General features: G+C 45.1%; 1 protein-coding gene across 5 annotated transcripts in view; it reads right to left on the minus strand.

Moving 5' to 3' along the window:
- CFDP1 (craniofacial development protein 1) overlaps window positions 1-16,442 on the minus strand; it is a 255,468-nt gene that overhangs the window by 99,871 nt on the left and 139,155 nt on the right. For 4 of the 5 annotated variants that reach the window (XR_009455228.1, XR_009455227.1, XM_059713733.1 and 1 more), the window contains exon 6: window positions 3,979-4,137. Coding sequence is in view for 2 of the 5 variants with exons in the window: in XM_059713733.1 (XP_059569716.1) it covers window positions 3,979-4,137 (159 nt within the window). In the remaining 3 variants the exon portion in view is untranslated. Of the gene's footprint in view, window positions 1-3,978; window positions 4,138-11,411; window positions 11,667-16,442 lie in introns of those variants that run through there. The other variant, XR_009455230.1, reaches the window with a different exon arrangement.

The following is a 16,442-nucleotide window of genomic DNA, read 5'->3' on the forward strand; positions in this document are numbered from 1 at the left end:
CCCAAAAATCCGACCAGTTTTCTATCCACCTTACAGTCCATTTATCCAGCCCGTACCTCCTTTCTTGGTGCCTATTCTTGCTATTGGTAACCCCTGTACACACATCCTAAAAGCAATGGGGCCACACTTGCATTACTGAGGGCAGTGGTTTGCCTGCAGAATAGTTTATTGCTGGGGGTAATGGGTAAAGAGTCACCTCAACCTGACTCACAGATTCTCCCTGGCTGGACTGCATGCACAGGCAGGCAGCTAGCAACAGAAACCCCTCATTTGAATTGTAAAGTGATCACAGTGGATTGGGAATCACTGAGACACAAATAGGTAAGCTCAGGTGGCTGACTGTAAAGCCACCTTTCAGAACAGACAGGCAGAAAACAAAACCTGATGAGAATAAGAGTTCCCCTGTTGATGTGCAACTCCCAAACTGCTGTGATGTGATCGGCAGAGACCTCAGAGTGGGGCCATGAAGTGAAATAGCAATGGAGGCTTCAACTGTCATTTAAATACTTATTCTAAGTAAGTTGAGCTTTTCATAACCTTCATTAATCAATTTAACTGCTATAAACAGCCCAGGATAACAGAAATGGGAAAATTGTGATCTATGTTGTGTTAAGGTAAACCTGGTGGTGTAACCAGTGGCTGTATTTGCTATTGAGGACAGAAGAGAGTTAAGTGTGTTCAGATTTTGTTGACACTTCAAATCCCCTGCAGTGGCTTGTAATTACACAGCTCGATAGCACCAGTCCTGCCTGGGAGAGGTTCCCAGCTGGGGCTGCTCTACAAACATGGCACTGTTTAAGAAGCTGCTACATGAATTCAAGTTTATAAAGCATATTAGAATGACACATCTAGAGAAAAAGGGATTTCTGCTCCCTCACTTTGCCCTCTCCTTGTTTCTCTGTCTCCTTTCAAAAGCAGGACAGGCCCTCAGGATTTGACATAATTTGGGCTTCACAAACCCAGATTCCACAACTGATGAAAAATAAACCCACAGCCGAGAATTTATGACACAAGGAGAGGGAAGTGAGAGCTCAGGGCAGGGTAGACATAGCTACGGGGTGACACTTATCATCCTTAGCAAGTCATGCCGTGACTGACAGAACGGACTGTGTTAGCAGAGGAAGGAGGCTGCAGTTCTGTGGTAAGACCATGCACAAATATGCTGATGGGGCACTTCTAACAGCTCAGAAAGCAAGGTGAGGTCTAAGGAATCATTTGTAGGAGATGCCCTGTGACTGAAACAGCGATTTTTTCAAGGACATTAAAAAAAAAAAGGAAGACCCCCTCCCTTCCCTCATAAGACATAAGAATTACTATTTCTATCATCTTAGGTGTGCATTACCAGACAATCTGAGCCCTGGCTTTCTCTGGGCAAGTTGCTGCTTACTTTATCAGGCAGACACCATCTTCAATTACACAGCAAGACACATGTAACTTCAATGTAAGAAAAATGGCTAGGTTTGTTAAGAAAAAGGCAATTCTGCTTCATTGGCACCAGGGAGGCACCAGGTAAAGGCATGCTTTCATCCTGCATTATAGCTATTCTGATGTGCAGTTGTGATTTTTATACATGGCATTACAGATTATTACTTGTGGAAGACAGCCTGCCAGACAGTTAAGGGAAAAGAGTTTGTTGGCAATGGCAGCTATGGTTGTGTGATCTTACCTCCAACAGCTAGCTAATCTGTAAATGTTCAACGTGCTGTACATCACACATTCCCATTAGCAGCTTCTGATCACTAGTGTGGGTGGACTTACAGTATTTCAGTTTTCCTTTCTGTTTTTTATGTCAAAGGTAGGTATGGTTAAAGGTGATTCCCTGATGTTATATACTTGACTAGATTAGATATGTATTTAAGAGGAGTTTGATGTTTTCATGGCACCATATTTCTTTTCTGTTTAATAACAACCACTTGCCAATGTCCCAGTGGACTTTCTGACCTGAGATCTGACAGGGCAGAAAAAGCTAATGCTATTCAAGCTCGCAAATGCTCTTAAAAAGCCTAGTCTGATTTGCTCGTCTTCTCTAAGTACTGATCTCTTCTCCAGTCCTCAGGGAGTGGGTCGTTAGTTCCACTGGAGAGGGCTGCCAGCAATGAGCGAAGTATGGATATTCAGAATGACTGAAGTATTTTTGTATATGGGTCAGGGCAAGGACTCAGCCTCTTCCAAGAAAGCAGGGCATTTCAGCTCATAACCCAAGTGTAAATATAACTGAATAGGACAAGGTAGTGAAAGAGGCTGCAGAATCTCTGTGACTTTCTGTAAAGTCAAGCAGCCCCATCTGGTTCAGCTTATACAGCTAGTGCAATTAGACTAATACAGCAGGGCTCCAACAGAGTGCAGGTACAGTTTGCTGAAGTCAACAGAGTTGCACCCACATCCACTATGGATGAAGTTTCAGGGAAGAAGAATCACCACCTCATGATTGGTAGAAGGTCACAGAACTTTTCATTTGATATCATGAGTTTGAATCCAGACTAGATGTGTAGTGGCCTAAAGTGACTGGCAGACCTAATGGCTGCTCACTCTGTGCAATGAGTAAGAACTCAGCTGGGTTTTATCTGGCCCCTCTCCTGGGCCCCACTACTAAAGACAAATGGGGGAAGCAACAAGGAGGCCAAAAGACAGTGGACATAGACAGAAAACCTTAAGCCAAGGCTTACACAGTTTGGTGGGTCTTGTATGGCAGAAACTTACACTGACATAGCTCATCCTCCACCCATTCTGGGGACTTTCATTGGAGAGGCAAGGGCTTTTGGCACAGTTTTATTTGCAGCCTCCCAGTGGTACTGGTAACTGGCACAAGCTATACAGGAACCTTGCTAGGAATGGCTCTGCCCTAGAGAAGTCTAGCTCTTTTCACTAACAGAAATAGTATCCTGCTGGGCTGGAGACATGAATAGTATTTGTGGTGATTTGTCAGTTCCCACAGAGGCCACTTCCTCATTCTAAGCTAAAGTAGTCAGAGTCTGATCAAAGAGCATCATAACAAAGAAGATCTGCAGTGGGAGCAGCTCCTTTGACTTCAATACGACTACGATGATTTACAACAACAGAGGCCCTAGCCCTGAAAACCCAGTCTCGAACCCCTCATCACTACTGTTCAGGTGTCTTCCCCTACCCCTTGAGTGTCAGAAAGATGGCAGTGCAGATCTAATGGGGAAGACTAATGACAGGGTGAACAGTGAAAAGACAGGGGTAATAAAATATCTATTTGAAATGAAAATCAAATTTGAGGAACATAGAGCCTGTCAGTTTCTGCAGGCAGAATGAAAGAACAGCTTAGAAGAAAGTTACATTGTATAAACTGTCCGCTAACCTGTTTATCTTTTCTTATAGCACAGAGAAGCACCCAGTGGAGATGCCATTCCTGATCTGATTTCCCTTTCCCACGCGTATGTTATTAACTCCCTACTTTAGATACAGCATCACTACTTATTTTAATGCCTACATTAACTTCACTGGAGTGAACATTGCTTGGCACGCACAATCAATACACAATACTGTCATAAACTGCAATGCACTCTGACAGCTGTTCTCTATTTGTATGCATCTGTACTGAGCAGAAGGAAAGACTGAGGAGGCTGTAAGATATCACCATAGGATGGAAAAATGTATGGATCAATTTGGGATTTGGAAACAAAAGCAGGGTCAGGACCACCATAACCGTTTATTAGATAGGACATAGTCAAATGGCATTTGCTCCTTGATCTGGAGGGCTGCTAGAGCACACTCATAGTCATTTCAGGTGGCCATGAAAATTCTGCTGACCATCTGAACAGATTGTGGAAGATTTCAGCTAGATCAGGGCTGCTGCAGACTGTACCACTCTTCATCAGTACTGTAACCAGAGCTCTGGCATGCACCCACACTGGACTCTCAATAGCCTCCCAACATGTTGGGGGTTGGGATTTCCTGGGTGCCTGGCAAGGAGTGTAAAATACTGGACTATTGTTACATAAAGCCCAAACTTACCCTTCTTTCCCTCGGTTGTGGATAGCCAACTCCTCCCCAATCCCCTGCTCATCCTTGAAATTCTCCCAGTCCAGTCTGGATTTCTCCAGGGTGTTCATCTTCTGCTTTTTGGAGCCAATCTTCCCCAAGAGGCTGTTCATGCCACTTGGCCTTTTCACCCTGATGGAGACAAAGACAACAACACTGTTATCAACCAAAATCAAAGTGGAGATGAGAAATGTCATGTGTAAACCTGGCGGCCTCAGTTGAGAAGGGTTTCCTTCACACAGGCCAACTCTAACCAATATGCCACATTTCCTTAGAGCCCAATATATCAGGTAGGTCCTATTCAGTCATAGCTACAGGCTAGAAATGTCATCACCTGCAGATCTGTGGGTTATATTTTTAAGAGTCTGGACTTCCATCTTTGCCCTGAAAGCTTATAATCAGATGCATTACTTTGAGGCGCTTAGGATACTACTACTAACCACTGCTTCTGAAGAAACACACAACTGTGAACTCAGCCCTGGAAGGTACAAAGCCCAAGATTTACCTTCACATATGAGATGAAATGAGAAACCACAATTTCTGATGAGAAGTGGGGGAGAAACAGATGGCAAGTGGGAAGCCCCTTGGAGCTTCCACAGCAGCACACTTACAGCTGGCATGAACCATGTCAGCCACAGGTACCAATCTGAAGAGGCTGCTCAGAAGTATAGACAATTAGAAGCATGGTGACATCACTACCACCACTGCCAAAGTGACCAATCTGCAGAGAGAAAATCCTGGCGCACAGTTCCAGACACCCCCCAGACCTCTAAAACCAGAAGCAGTTCATAACACTACTGATTCTAATTAGCGTAACTGTTACAGTGTGGTGGTACAGACAGGCCAATTCACTAGAAGAAGGAGCAGCACAGTTGCATTCATGCATTGCTCTGCATAGGCTAGTTAGCTCTGCCTCTCAGCCAAGCTAATCAGTCCAGTTGTTGCTATGTAGTAGTGAGGGGCAGAGCTAATGAGATCGCCTGGGTTCAGCACTGCATGAATCCAGCTGTACGGTTTCCCCTTCAGGAGGCACCCCATGACTTCTCAACCCAGAAGCAGCACAGCTGCATTCCCATGACACCCATGTGCAGCAGATGCAATAGTGCTAAGGACAGGGTTTTGTCTTTGTGGCCTGTACTGGGCCCCTTTTTTCTAGACGCCCATACTAACAGCAGCCATGAACTTGATGGCTAGTCAGTTTCAGGGATGTTAATGCAGCCCTGCCCCTGACTAGCTCAGGGTCCTGTGCAGTTTGTGGATGCTGGCCCTGACTGGGGTACTGCCTGCTGCTGATCCTGGACCATTTTTCCAAATTTGACACAGAAGTCCTATTCCAGGAAGTCTTCATGGACACAGCCCTGGGACAGTAGTGGAACATCTCAATGATTTAGTCACCATCCAAACACAGCATGTCAGACTATCCCATTAAAGCTCCAGACTAGTCTGGCCTCAGGATTAATTTCTCGCACCATAAAATTTGTATCATATGGAAGCAGAAAAAAATCCCAGTCATGAACAATTTCTGCCCTTATACTCATACTTTGACTTATCTCCATATTTCTCTTTCTGCCTACCAGGTTTCTGGCCCATGCCTTGCCTCTGATTGGTGTCTGGGATTTCAGAGGTATCAGATGAGGTTAGATTTGGATATGAGCTGAGCATGCATTCCCACATGTACCAAATCAGATTATGATATGAAATGCTTAATCAATCATAGGTAATGTCCTACACCTGTAGAGAGCTATCTCATAGGGCTCCCAGGGACTAATCAAGACAGTAAGTGGGGCTGTAGGTTTCTCTTAGAAAATTCCACAAAACCTCCTGGTTGAATCAATCCTGGTGCATTCTTATGAATGAGACCCACTCATGATATTTTTGCAAGGTGACATGCGCTGTCCCCCTACATCTCATTCCTTCTGGCGCTCCTTTCCCCCAACATATTCCAAGAGAAGCAAGTCTTCTGAAGAGCACAGAAATGCCCAGCACATTTGTCACAACGTTCTTTAAGCAGGAAAGAAAAAGAATATAACTGTGGTTCTTGGGAGAAATTATTAACTTTACTGACAAGCATCATCTCTGTTGTGTAGGTAGAGAAACTGAAGCACTGTAAGGGGAAGCGAGTTGTCCAATGTCACCACGTCAGTACAAATCACGCCATCTGACTCCCATTCTCCTGCTCTGTACCTTTAGCCCTCATTATCTCCTTTGGTAGTTTCCAAGAGTTTCAGGATGGAAGAAACCATAGGTCATCTAAGTCTGACCTTTGTAGAGCACAGGCAATTATAATTTAATCTACTCACTTCTGTACTAAACTCTCAAACCTGGGTTACTTAAAACACATCTTCCAGAAAGGCATCCAATCTGGATCTGAAGATATCAAGAAGTGGAAATACCAGTACTTGGTGGTTGGTTCCAATGGCTATTTACTTGATAACATTTGAGCCTTATTTCTAATTTGAATTAACTTTTTTTCCAGTCTCCAGCCACTACTGTTTGTTTGATCTCTGCTAAAGGCCCCTTCTTACTTGGTATTTTCTTGCTAAGCAGGTATTTATACATCAGAATCAAGTGAACGCTTAATCTTCTTTTTGATCAACACATTGAGCACTTTAGTTGCTCACTGGGTACGTCTACGTGTCCATTAATGTACTGTAGTTACTGTGCATTTAAATTAGTACTTGCTTAATGAAGTACTAACTAAATGCACAGTAACTACAGTTACTGCGCGGTAGCACCGGCGCATGTTTTTTGTGATGCTGTCTAATAACACTGCACAGTAGCATATTAGCAGGGTTTTTGACTGGCACACTACTATGCAGTGTTATTAGGCCATCTGCGTAATAAATGTCTCGTGTAGATGCACCTACTGTGATGTGTACTGTACAATCCACAATTCATTTTTGTGGCACTCGACTGCTCCATCTCTAATCTTCCATTATGCCCTTTAGAATGCGGATACCAGAATGGTACACAGTGTTCTAGCACTGGCCTCACCAATGGCACAGATGGTGGTAAAATTACTCCCCTCTCCTACTTACTACCCTTCTGGATTAGCAGAGTGCATCAGTTTTATTTGCCACATTGGCACCCTGGAAGCTCACCTTCAGCTGTTTGCCTAACATGATCCCTACACCTTTTTCAGCTACTGCTTTTCAGGATAGTCTCCTATTCCATAGGCTTAGCCTGCACTGCTTGTCCAAAATGTACAATTTTGCATTTGGATGTCTTAAAGCACATTTTATTCAAAAGGACCAGAGTAATCCTGATCACTCTGCAGGGCAGCCCAGTTCTCATTCTATTTACTATGATGAAAGATCAGAACTGCTTATTATTACATCATAACTCTAACAGCTGGGAGCTGTCAGGCATGTAGCATGGGATGACACTGTAAAATGCACGAAGGAGCACTTCCACCTGTTTCCTGCCACAGGGAGCTGAAATTCTATCCACACAGAACACCCCCAAAACTCCAGTTTATGCTGGGAAAAGCATACATTGTGCAAATGAACCTGGTCAGCAGGGACAGGGTCTGAGGAAATCAATTCCTAAAACAAGGAAAGGCAATGCAAACTTACATGAACCACCAATGGGAGGAAAGGGAAACTCCCTCCCACTGAGCTCCTTGTTTGCATCCATTCCCAGGATAACTTCATATCTGCAAAGCCTTTGCCACTGCAGTAAGCCTGAGAGAAAATGATTTTCAGTCCAGAAGGACATAGAGATTTGGGCTGGGGGTGTGGGAAAGAAGAAAGCCAAATGAATGCACCAAATTGATCTGGTTTCCACTGCATCACCCAAAACCAGGCAAGCGCTTTATGCACATTGTTGCTTCTTGGGAAAGCATCCAAACATGTCCTTGTCGGGTCATCAGCATAGTTTATGCTTCCGTAATTTGCAAGTCTCTAAAGAAAAATAACTGCAGTTTATATGGGACTAAATCAAGGAAGATGACATCTTTATAGGCTTCAGCTCTAAAATTCTCAATGCAAGTATGGCATGCCATGTAAACACACACAGCTTCTTGACTGGGTATCAGCTTCTTGACTGCCCCTCACTAGCATATGCTGGTAGCAGGAGCATTTCAGTTTGCCTGGGCACAGCTCAATCAAGGACCCTTATACATCTCATTTTCCTTCTTTCTTTGGTCCCAAGTCTCAATGAAAACTGAAGTCATCATGACATCACTAAGCAACCAAACCTGCACCTTCATGAAGGTTTTTTGTCTCCCTTCCTCTCTCTCTCTCTACCTAGGCTTCATATTGCTGTGATTCCCTCTCACTGTGGACCACACAAAAGATTAACACTGGCTGCTGGAGCACAGTAGAACAGATGGTTCTGTAATGCATTAATCTTCAGGTGGCATATGGACCCTGCTTAGACTGGCTGATAGGTCAAGTCTGAGGCTAGCAGAAATCAAGTACCTGAACATGAAAGTTTCAGTCACTGGAAACATTCCTGAGCAGAACTATGCTATTTTCCTCCTATGTCTGTAAGGTTTATTTGCACCTTTATGGACTTCTTTCAGATGAAGGAAAAACCTTGCCACTGCAAAGACTTGGACAAAGAAAACAGCTATGGACACTCTGCTTCCATAAGAGGATGCCCAACACTTAGGGGTGCACTGACAAAGATTTTCTTGACTGATACCAATAGCCGATTATACACCAGGCATATTGACCAATACCAATCTGATAATCAATTTACAGGAATACAGCCAGGCAGCGTAGAGAGCAGCACCCTGCAGGTAGATTTGTGGAGGGGAAGGGTCATGAGGTGGGGGACAAATTGAGGCCCACCTGGTAAGGGAGGGAGCAGGGCAGGGAAAATGGGTGAAGGATGAATGGGATCCTGGGGCTGGGTTTCAGTTCAAGCATGAGCTTTAGTTCAAGCATTGCCACCACCATTTTTAATCCCTGAGACACTTTTACCTAGAGCCGAGCCATGCAGGATGAGGGCAAAAGCTGGCTGGCCTGCTGTGGGCTTAGAGCTCTTCGCCCTACTGCTTTTGCCTCAGAAGCTGCGTGCTGGCTGTGCTTCTTCCCCTGGTTGTCCAGTGGCAGTGGCAAGCTGTGCCTCCTGTTGCTGGACAGGCAGGGGACGCGCAGCCAGAGTGCGGCTCCCAGAGCAAAGGCAGCAGGGTGAAGAGCCCCAAGCTCATAGTGGGCAGCCCACCTTCATCCTTGCCCTGCTTGGCTCCAGTTAAAAGCATCTCGGCACTTAAAAATGGTGGCAATGGCACTTGAACTAAAGCTCATTTGATGAGCTTTAGTTCAAGCACCCCCACCGCCATTTTTAAGTGCTGGGACACTGATCCCCTGGACGAACCACCCATGGCTCCGTCCCACTCCCCACCCCAGTGTCCCATTCACCGCCGTGTCCTAGCTCCAGCCCCAGCCCCACTCCCTCCCTCACCATGGGGGCCTCAATTTGTGCTCCCCCATGCCCCTTCCTCCCCACAGACTTACCTGCAGGACACTGCTCTCCATGCTGCCCAGCTGCATTCCTGGCTGCATACAGCTGTGCATATACACACAGTATCCAGGGGCCCCAGCCAGAAAGCATATTATATTTATCAGTACATTAATGGCTGCACTGGCCAAAAACAGCTGACAGCCAATCATTTTCCTTTTATCAGTGCTGATCTGATATGGCACCGATATATAGGTGCACATCTACCAATGCTACCCAACTGTGTGCTTGCTTTGCAGAAATGCCAATTCTAGTATCAGCTGTCTGTTTGAATTCTGAAAAAAAAGGATGACAAATAAGAGCAGAAGCAAAAACAAACATAATATTGGTGAGTGTCCCCCCACAGCATTCCCTGCTGGCAACAGCTGAACCAAACATGAATGAGTGGAATGAACAACCTAGTATTCACATGCAGCAGCTTGTTATGTTGCCCTGGGAGAATGCTCTGCATCCTCTGCTCTAGCAGAGAATATTTTGCGAACCTTGCCTCCTGGGTGAGGGGCTGAAGGGACAACAAATACATACCCACATACGCTAGTTGGACAAATTCCAACTTAAGATATGTAGATGCACTCCGATACCAAGGAAGTATGCATGATCTAAAAAACATACACAAAAAGCTATTTCCAATCTCCTTACATTGATTATTTAATTCAGTTAATTTGTGCAATGCTGAGCACTACGCAGAGTTAGTTAAATACCAAGATGCAAGACAGACAGGTGGCAAGTGCCAGAGACCTTTAGGTCCTATTATTTGCTGAAAGTTAGGGTCCTGTGAAGGACACCAGTGAAGACCTTCATTGCCTCAAGCACTCATAAACTAAGGAGAGTTCTGGAGATGACAAAATGTACTAGCAGACCTGGATTAGTTTAAGTCTCCTTTGCTTAAGGGTCCAGAAGATGTGTGAAAAGCATGTGCTAAGGAGACTTCATACACTGTGCTTAACAATACTGTACTTAAAATTTTATCTGCCTTTGAAATGGGGTTTGCAGAGAAGTGGGTAAATGAATGAACAGGTTATCTGTAAATTCTTCCACCCTCTTCTAAACTGCTTTATACAGTAAGTATCTTTTGCAGCATGCAACAGGTACCCCCTCTGCCTCCATGAGCAATCACATATCTATTTCCTGTTTCACTAAGTATTAAGTTGGTGGAAGTTCACAACTGCTTCTTGACATGACTATATTGTGCATGCTTAAAAAACACAGACAATCATAGAAAAGTAGGGCAGGGAAGGACCTCACAACATATCCACCTAGTCCATCAATCCACCAGTGGGTTGTCCATCTAGTTCAGCCCGCTGCCTGAAACAGGATCATCCCTATCTAAATCATCTCACACAAATCCCTGACTAAACCATTACTAAAACTACACCATCAAGACAGTTGCACAACCACAAGGCATAGCATCCTAACCTGCCACAGATAAAGCAGGGGGACAACTGTGGTCAATGTTCTGCTGCTGCAAGGTTTGTTAAAATAAACTTGAGAGATCCAAAGATGAGGCCATGTCCCCTATTACAGAGGAAAGAAAAAAAAACCCATAGCCCATACCAATCTGACCCCAGGGTGAAACTCCTTCCTGATGTGGGGATTGGTCTGACCCTGAGCAGAGGGGTGAGGCTCTATAGCCAGGAATCTCTGGGTTTTAGTCCTAGCTGGAGCTCTGGCATACCCCAGACAAAATCTTAGCAGCATGTTCCAGATGTGGAAGCCATTCAATCCAGTCTGGGATATGGCCCTCTTGAAACACCAAATGCCATTCCCAAAAAGCCTCTATGAAATTGAAACAGGAGATGGAAACTACTGGTTCCAGAGGAGAGATCATCCAGCTCTGCAGGCTTAAAGGGCAGTTCTTGGGGAAAGTACCTTTCCATTGCACTACTGCCACATGGAATTTCTGGTGTGATCAATAAGTACCAACTTATGCTACTTACCCTGCCATGGTATGCAGTCCTCTCCCCAGTGATGGTTGGCACAGGCAGGTGAGGAGCCAGGAGGACACCATGTCAATCATGGGGGTGACAGAACCTGGGAGACTGCACAAAGGATGAAGGTTTGTGCAGACTGCCGTGTTCTTGTAGAATTTGGGAATAAACCATCATTTGATCCATAGTGTTTAAGAAGAAAAGCAACAGATACAGCAGTTGGGCAGTCATCATCTTATATACTCTTCTGGATCCCAGGGATATCTACAGTAATAGAAAAGGATTAGGGATTTGGAAGAGACTATCATAAGGGATAGCTTTTGGGGTTGATTGTGTCTTCCGTTACATGTCTGGTGCTGGCCACTACTGCAAACAGGCCACCAAGCCTGCTGGACTGCAGCTGTGATCCAGTATGGCAATTCCTATCACCCTGTCAACAGTGTTGAAGGAGGAACACAGTCAGAGAGAATCAGTCTCCATTCTGAAGAATGCATTCAAGAGTGCTGCTCATTGTTCACATCGTGGACTGGATCTTTAAACCAAATAAATCCTACAGCAAACATCAAGTTGTAGACAGGACTTACGCCAACATGGAGTAAATGAGAGGCATTAAAGTCCAATTAGAGAGTTGTTCAGCAGTAGATGCCTTGTGTGTTTGAATAGCAAGTAAAATGGACAGATTAATTGCATTTAGTGCCAACAAAAGGAATTATTACCCTTTCTGTAGTCACTAAGCATTTCTGCTGCAGCATCTTTAATCATGCACGTATTCAAAGTAGAGAAGGCAACTTGATTAGGCACAAAAGACCATCCCATGCATGCAGTAGATGCTGGAGACCAGATTCATAGATGCAGAGATGTTAGGGTCAGAAGGGACCTCAACAGATCATCGAGTCCGACTCCCTGCATAAGCAGGAAAGGGTGCTGGGTCTAGATGACCCCAGCTAGATACTCATCTAACCTCCTCTTGAAGACCCCCGGGGTAGGGGAGAGCACCACCTCCCTTGGGAGCCCATTCCAGACCTTGGCCACTCTAACTGTGAAGAAGTTCTTCCTAATGTCTAGTCTAAATCTGCTCTCTGCTAGCTTGTGGCCATTATTTCTTGTAACCCCCAGGGGCGCCTTGGTGAGTAAAACCTCACCAATTCCCTTCTGTGCCCCCGTGATGAACTTACAGGCAGCCACACGGTCACCTCTCAACCTTCTCTTGCGGAGGCTGAAGAGGTCCAGGTGCCCTAGTTTCTCCTCACAGGGCTTGGCCTGCAAGCCCTTAACCATACGAGTGGCCCTTCTCTGGACCCTCTCCAGGTTATCCACATCCCTCCTGAAGTGCGGCACCCAAAATTGAATCATGATAGCAGAAGGATGAGCAGCTACTGAGGAGAAAACAAAAAAAAGACGAGTTTAAACTTTTCTTGTACGAAAACAGGCCTCGATCCAGCAATCAGATCTACACAGGGAACACCCTTGTTGACTCTGCATGGGCAGTGGGATCCTCATAAATGAAACCAAAGTCTTCAGATCAGAGACTGCATTCACCCACATGTTTTCAGTGATCAACGCAACAGGACATAAGGACACAGGACCAGAAGGGACTTCCTTGAGCTGTCAAGTCCAAGCCTCTGTTACTGCAGGCACCAAACATCATATAAACCTTTCACAAACTAATCAAATTCCGTCTTAAACCTAGTTAGGCTTTTACTGTCAAGACAGCCCCTGACCCTGACTGGGATCTATGGACACCATTACTCTACAAAACAATCAAAAATACTGTGACAGTAGTCATTACCTTTTGTCTAAGACTGACAGTCTTCAGTATAACTGCTCACAGTTGTTCAAAAATCATGAGTCATCTCCCCTCAAATCACTGGATTTGCTTTAAAAAAACCCCTAGAAATTAAAAAAAATAAGCACTGGCTCTTTGGTATGGTTCCTTGATTACAGAATCTAAGAACTGATGGTTATTGTGTCAAATGAAAGGAAGGGATCTACTTAATTCATGATTTGGTGATTTTTGTGGAAACTGTGAAAAGGCAGTTTCCATGAAAACTGATGTTTCCCACAATTTTGCATGGAATTGCTAGAACACTTTTTTTTTTTTTTTTTTTTTTACTAAAAATAAAATGCTGGCTCCCCAGTGAGTTTTCTCCCCTTTGGGCTCCCCAGTGAGAGTGGCACAATGGGAAGCAGTCAAGCTGGCACCTGCCCAGTCCTCCCTCCACCATTGACCGGCTGAGAGGGCTGCCTTTTGTGCAGCCCCGCCCCTTTCTCCCAATCAGCAGTGAGGGACAGGGGCCACATGAAGAGCAGCCCTCTCCACCAATCAGTGGCGGGGGGGTGGGGGGGGTGGACACGACTCACCAGAAAAAGTCCATGAAAATGGCGCCAGGCACCATGAGCAGCCCATGATTTTTACTTCACCTCTGTGTGCCCTAACGATAGGTCCATCTAGCCCTGTGCCCACCTCGCACAGTGGCAGAGTATGGATGCTGAGGAGATGGGTCAATACGGAATGTCCAGAACATTTTACCCCTATTCCTCTCCCGCTGCAGTTTCGAGCATTCAGAACTGCAGGATGTTCTGATTTAGAGCCCTATGTGCCACTTTCAGTACCTACTGATGGAACTTTCTTCCCAGAATTTGTCCAATCCCCTTTTTACTGGGTTAAATCATCAACCTCCACAACATCTTAAATACTTAAATGACTTCCCAAGGATCCTGGTTTACAGATCAGTTCCTTTCCTATCCTCAAATGCAGGACATCACCGTGGGTGTTACATATGTAACTCACCTAGAACACTAACCTCAGAAGAGCACTTAATGTGCTTTTAAAACTGTTTTTAAGACAATTTAGCAGCTGAAAATGAGCAGGAATCAGAAGTGTGCAGCCAGCAAACTCCCTGTTGACCCACCAGCCAGTGAGCCAAAGACTTAAGGCAAGGTTCAACAGGAAGCTGGACTGGCAAAGTCATCTGCTTATTGTCTTTGGAACAGATTCCACGGTGAACAGGGAAAGTGCACTTTGGCTTGAAAAGACTTCAGAGAATTTAGAGTGGAGGGAGCTTGACAGAAGACTGGAGAAGCCCGGAGAAGCCCAGAGGAAATTAGGAAGATTCACAACCCTGGTCCTCATTCCCAAGCCCCCTTCCTGCAATTTAATCTCTTATCAGGTCTGCACCACATGCCACGTACGGGGACTGAAAGCTGTACTACAATCTATTCCCAGTCCCTGCCTGGTTTCTAGTTGCTCCACAGAAGCAGGCAGAGCTTCTGTCCTGGGCTGTCTCTGTTCAGCCCTTCTAACACTCCCCACTTTGTGAAAAATATGGTGGGCTATGCTTCCATGGCCAGAAGGAAGTGTCTCTGACTTGCAGCAATGCATTTTATGAAGGGATTACTGGCCCCTTGCTTCATAAGCAGCAGACAATGAATGTAAAATATGACAACACCGAAGCTAAGCCTGGGTTGCCAACCAACATTTCCCAACCCCTCATATCTAAACGGTTGATAAATGGGGTTTTGGAGAAACGATGTGCTGAGACACCTGACATTTCACAAGCAAAGATTCAGTCTCTATTCCTTTAAAAAAAAGAGACTACTAAACACAGCTGCTAATAACTCATTTATAACAATATTTTTGCTAATGGAATCTGGCTTATTTTAAAGGCTATGTCTATAAAATGCTGCTGCTAAGCAATAGAGAAGTCATTGCTATGAAGCTAGATACCACTGTGTTTACCTGTTTTAGGAGAGATTGTTTCCACTGCTAAACCATCAGACTCAGGAAAACTCTTTACAGATACCAACAGTTCTTTCAAAATCACAGTGTTGCCCTGACCCAGAGTGGGATGGTAAGGAAGGAGTGCATGGACAGCAAAGTTGGGAGTCTATGATTGTTGGGAAATTCACCTGTGCCTCCAGGTTCTCAGCCCCCTCCTTTTCCCACATAAGCAACAGGAAATAAGCTGGCCTGTAGGTTTATCATTAAATAGGGGAGGGGGTTGTATCAGCAGCCTAGAAATAGCAAGTGTCCAGGGAAAGCTGAGAACCCAAGGTTCAGCCCAAAGACTTGGTTTCATTATTCGTTCTTAAAATTTGGCAAGTTCAGGCAGAAATGTTGTAACATCCCAGGCAGTGGGACAGCACAGGGGGTGGGAGGGTTGCATTGTCTGAACAACAACATGAACTGGGGGCACTTTCCCCTTCGCTCCCAGTTGCTGTGCTGGGCTAGGCTGTATGCGCTGTCCTGTAGGGCTGCAGGTAACGCTTCATGCTGCATGGAAAAAGACTGGACTTCGCAAAGTTTCAAGCTTAAAAGACACACCCAAACTCAGAGTGCCAGGTTAACTCTTTTCCTGCTGGTTCCCTGAAGGGGTGAGGATGGGAAATGGATGTTAAATTGGGGCATTAGCCATTAAAAGCAAACAGTTAGCATTTTGTTCTGCATCTCAGATCAGACAGCATTAGAGGGGATGTGCTTACTACTAAATCTTGCATCTCCTGCTGCTCCTCTTCTGCCCAGCCCTCTTTCCTCCTAGCGCCTGCAATATTAGTTACTTGCAAGTTAGTCATGGAAGCTGTGCTCTAGCCTCCACCATGCTGCATAGCCCTTGCCAGTGGCTCATAAGTGCAATCACTTGTTAAAGGGCAATCACTTGTTCCCCCCCCCCCCCCATTCCCAACCTTGACAGATCAGGCTTGCCCCAGAGATTGTTACATATCCCTCTCAACCAGGGATAGTAGGGATGCTCCTCTCTTCCCAGAGGGCTCTTCAGGTGCAGGTGCAATGCATGGGAAGAGGCTGGGTGGCAGAATGGTTTGAACAAGAACATCCCTAAATGATGGGATAAGACAGGGGGAGAGGGACAAGAGATTACATCATTTTGCAACAAGAAGTGTGTGAAGGGTTTAATAAATAGAAATATTTGTTCCTAGCATAAACTGTTGCAAAGCTGAATAGCTTCTTTAACTGCAGGAAATGGTTCTCATACAAGCTAACCGCAGCTGGGCAATGTGTGCAGCCAGTAAATACTTTCTCTG

The sequence above is a fragment of the Alligator mississippiensis genome, chromosome 10, assembly GCF_030867095.1.
Source record: "Alligator mississippiensis isolate rAllMis1 chromosome 10, rAllMis1, whole genome shotgun sequence".
NCBI classification, from domain to species: Eukaryota; Metazoa; Chordata; order Crocodylia; family Alligatoridae; genus Alligator; species Alligator mississippiensis.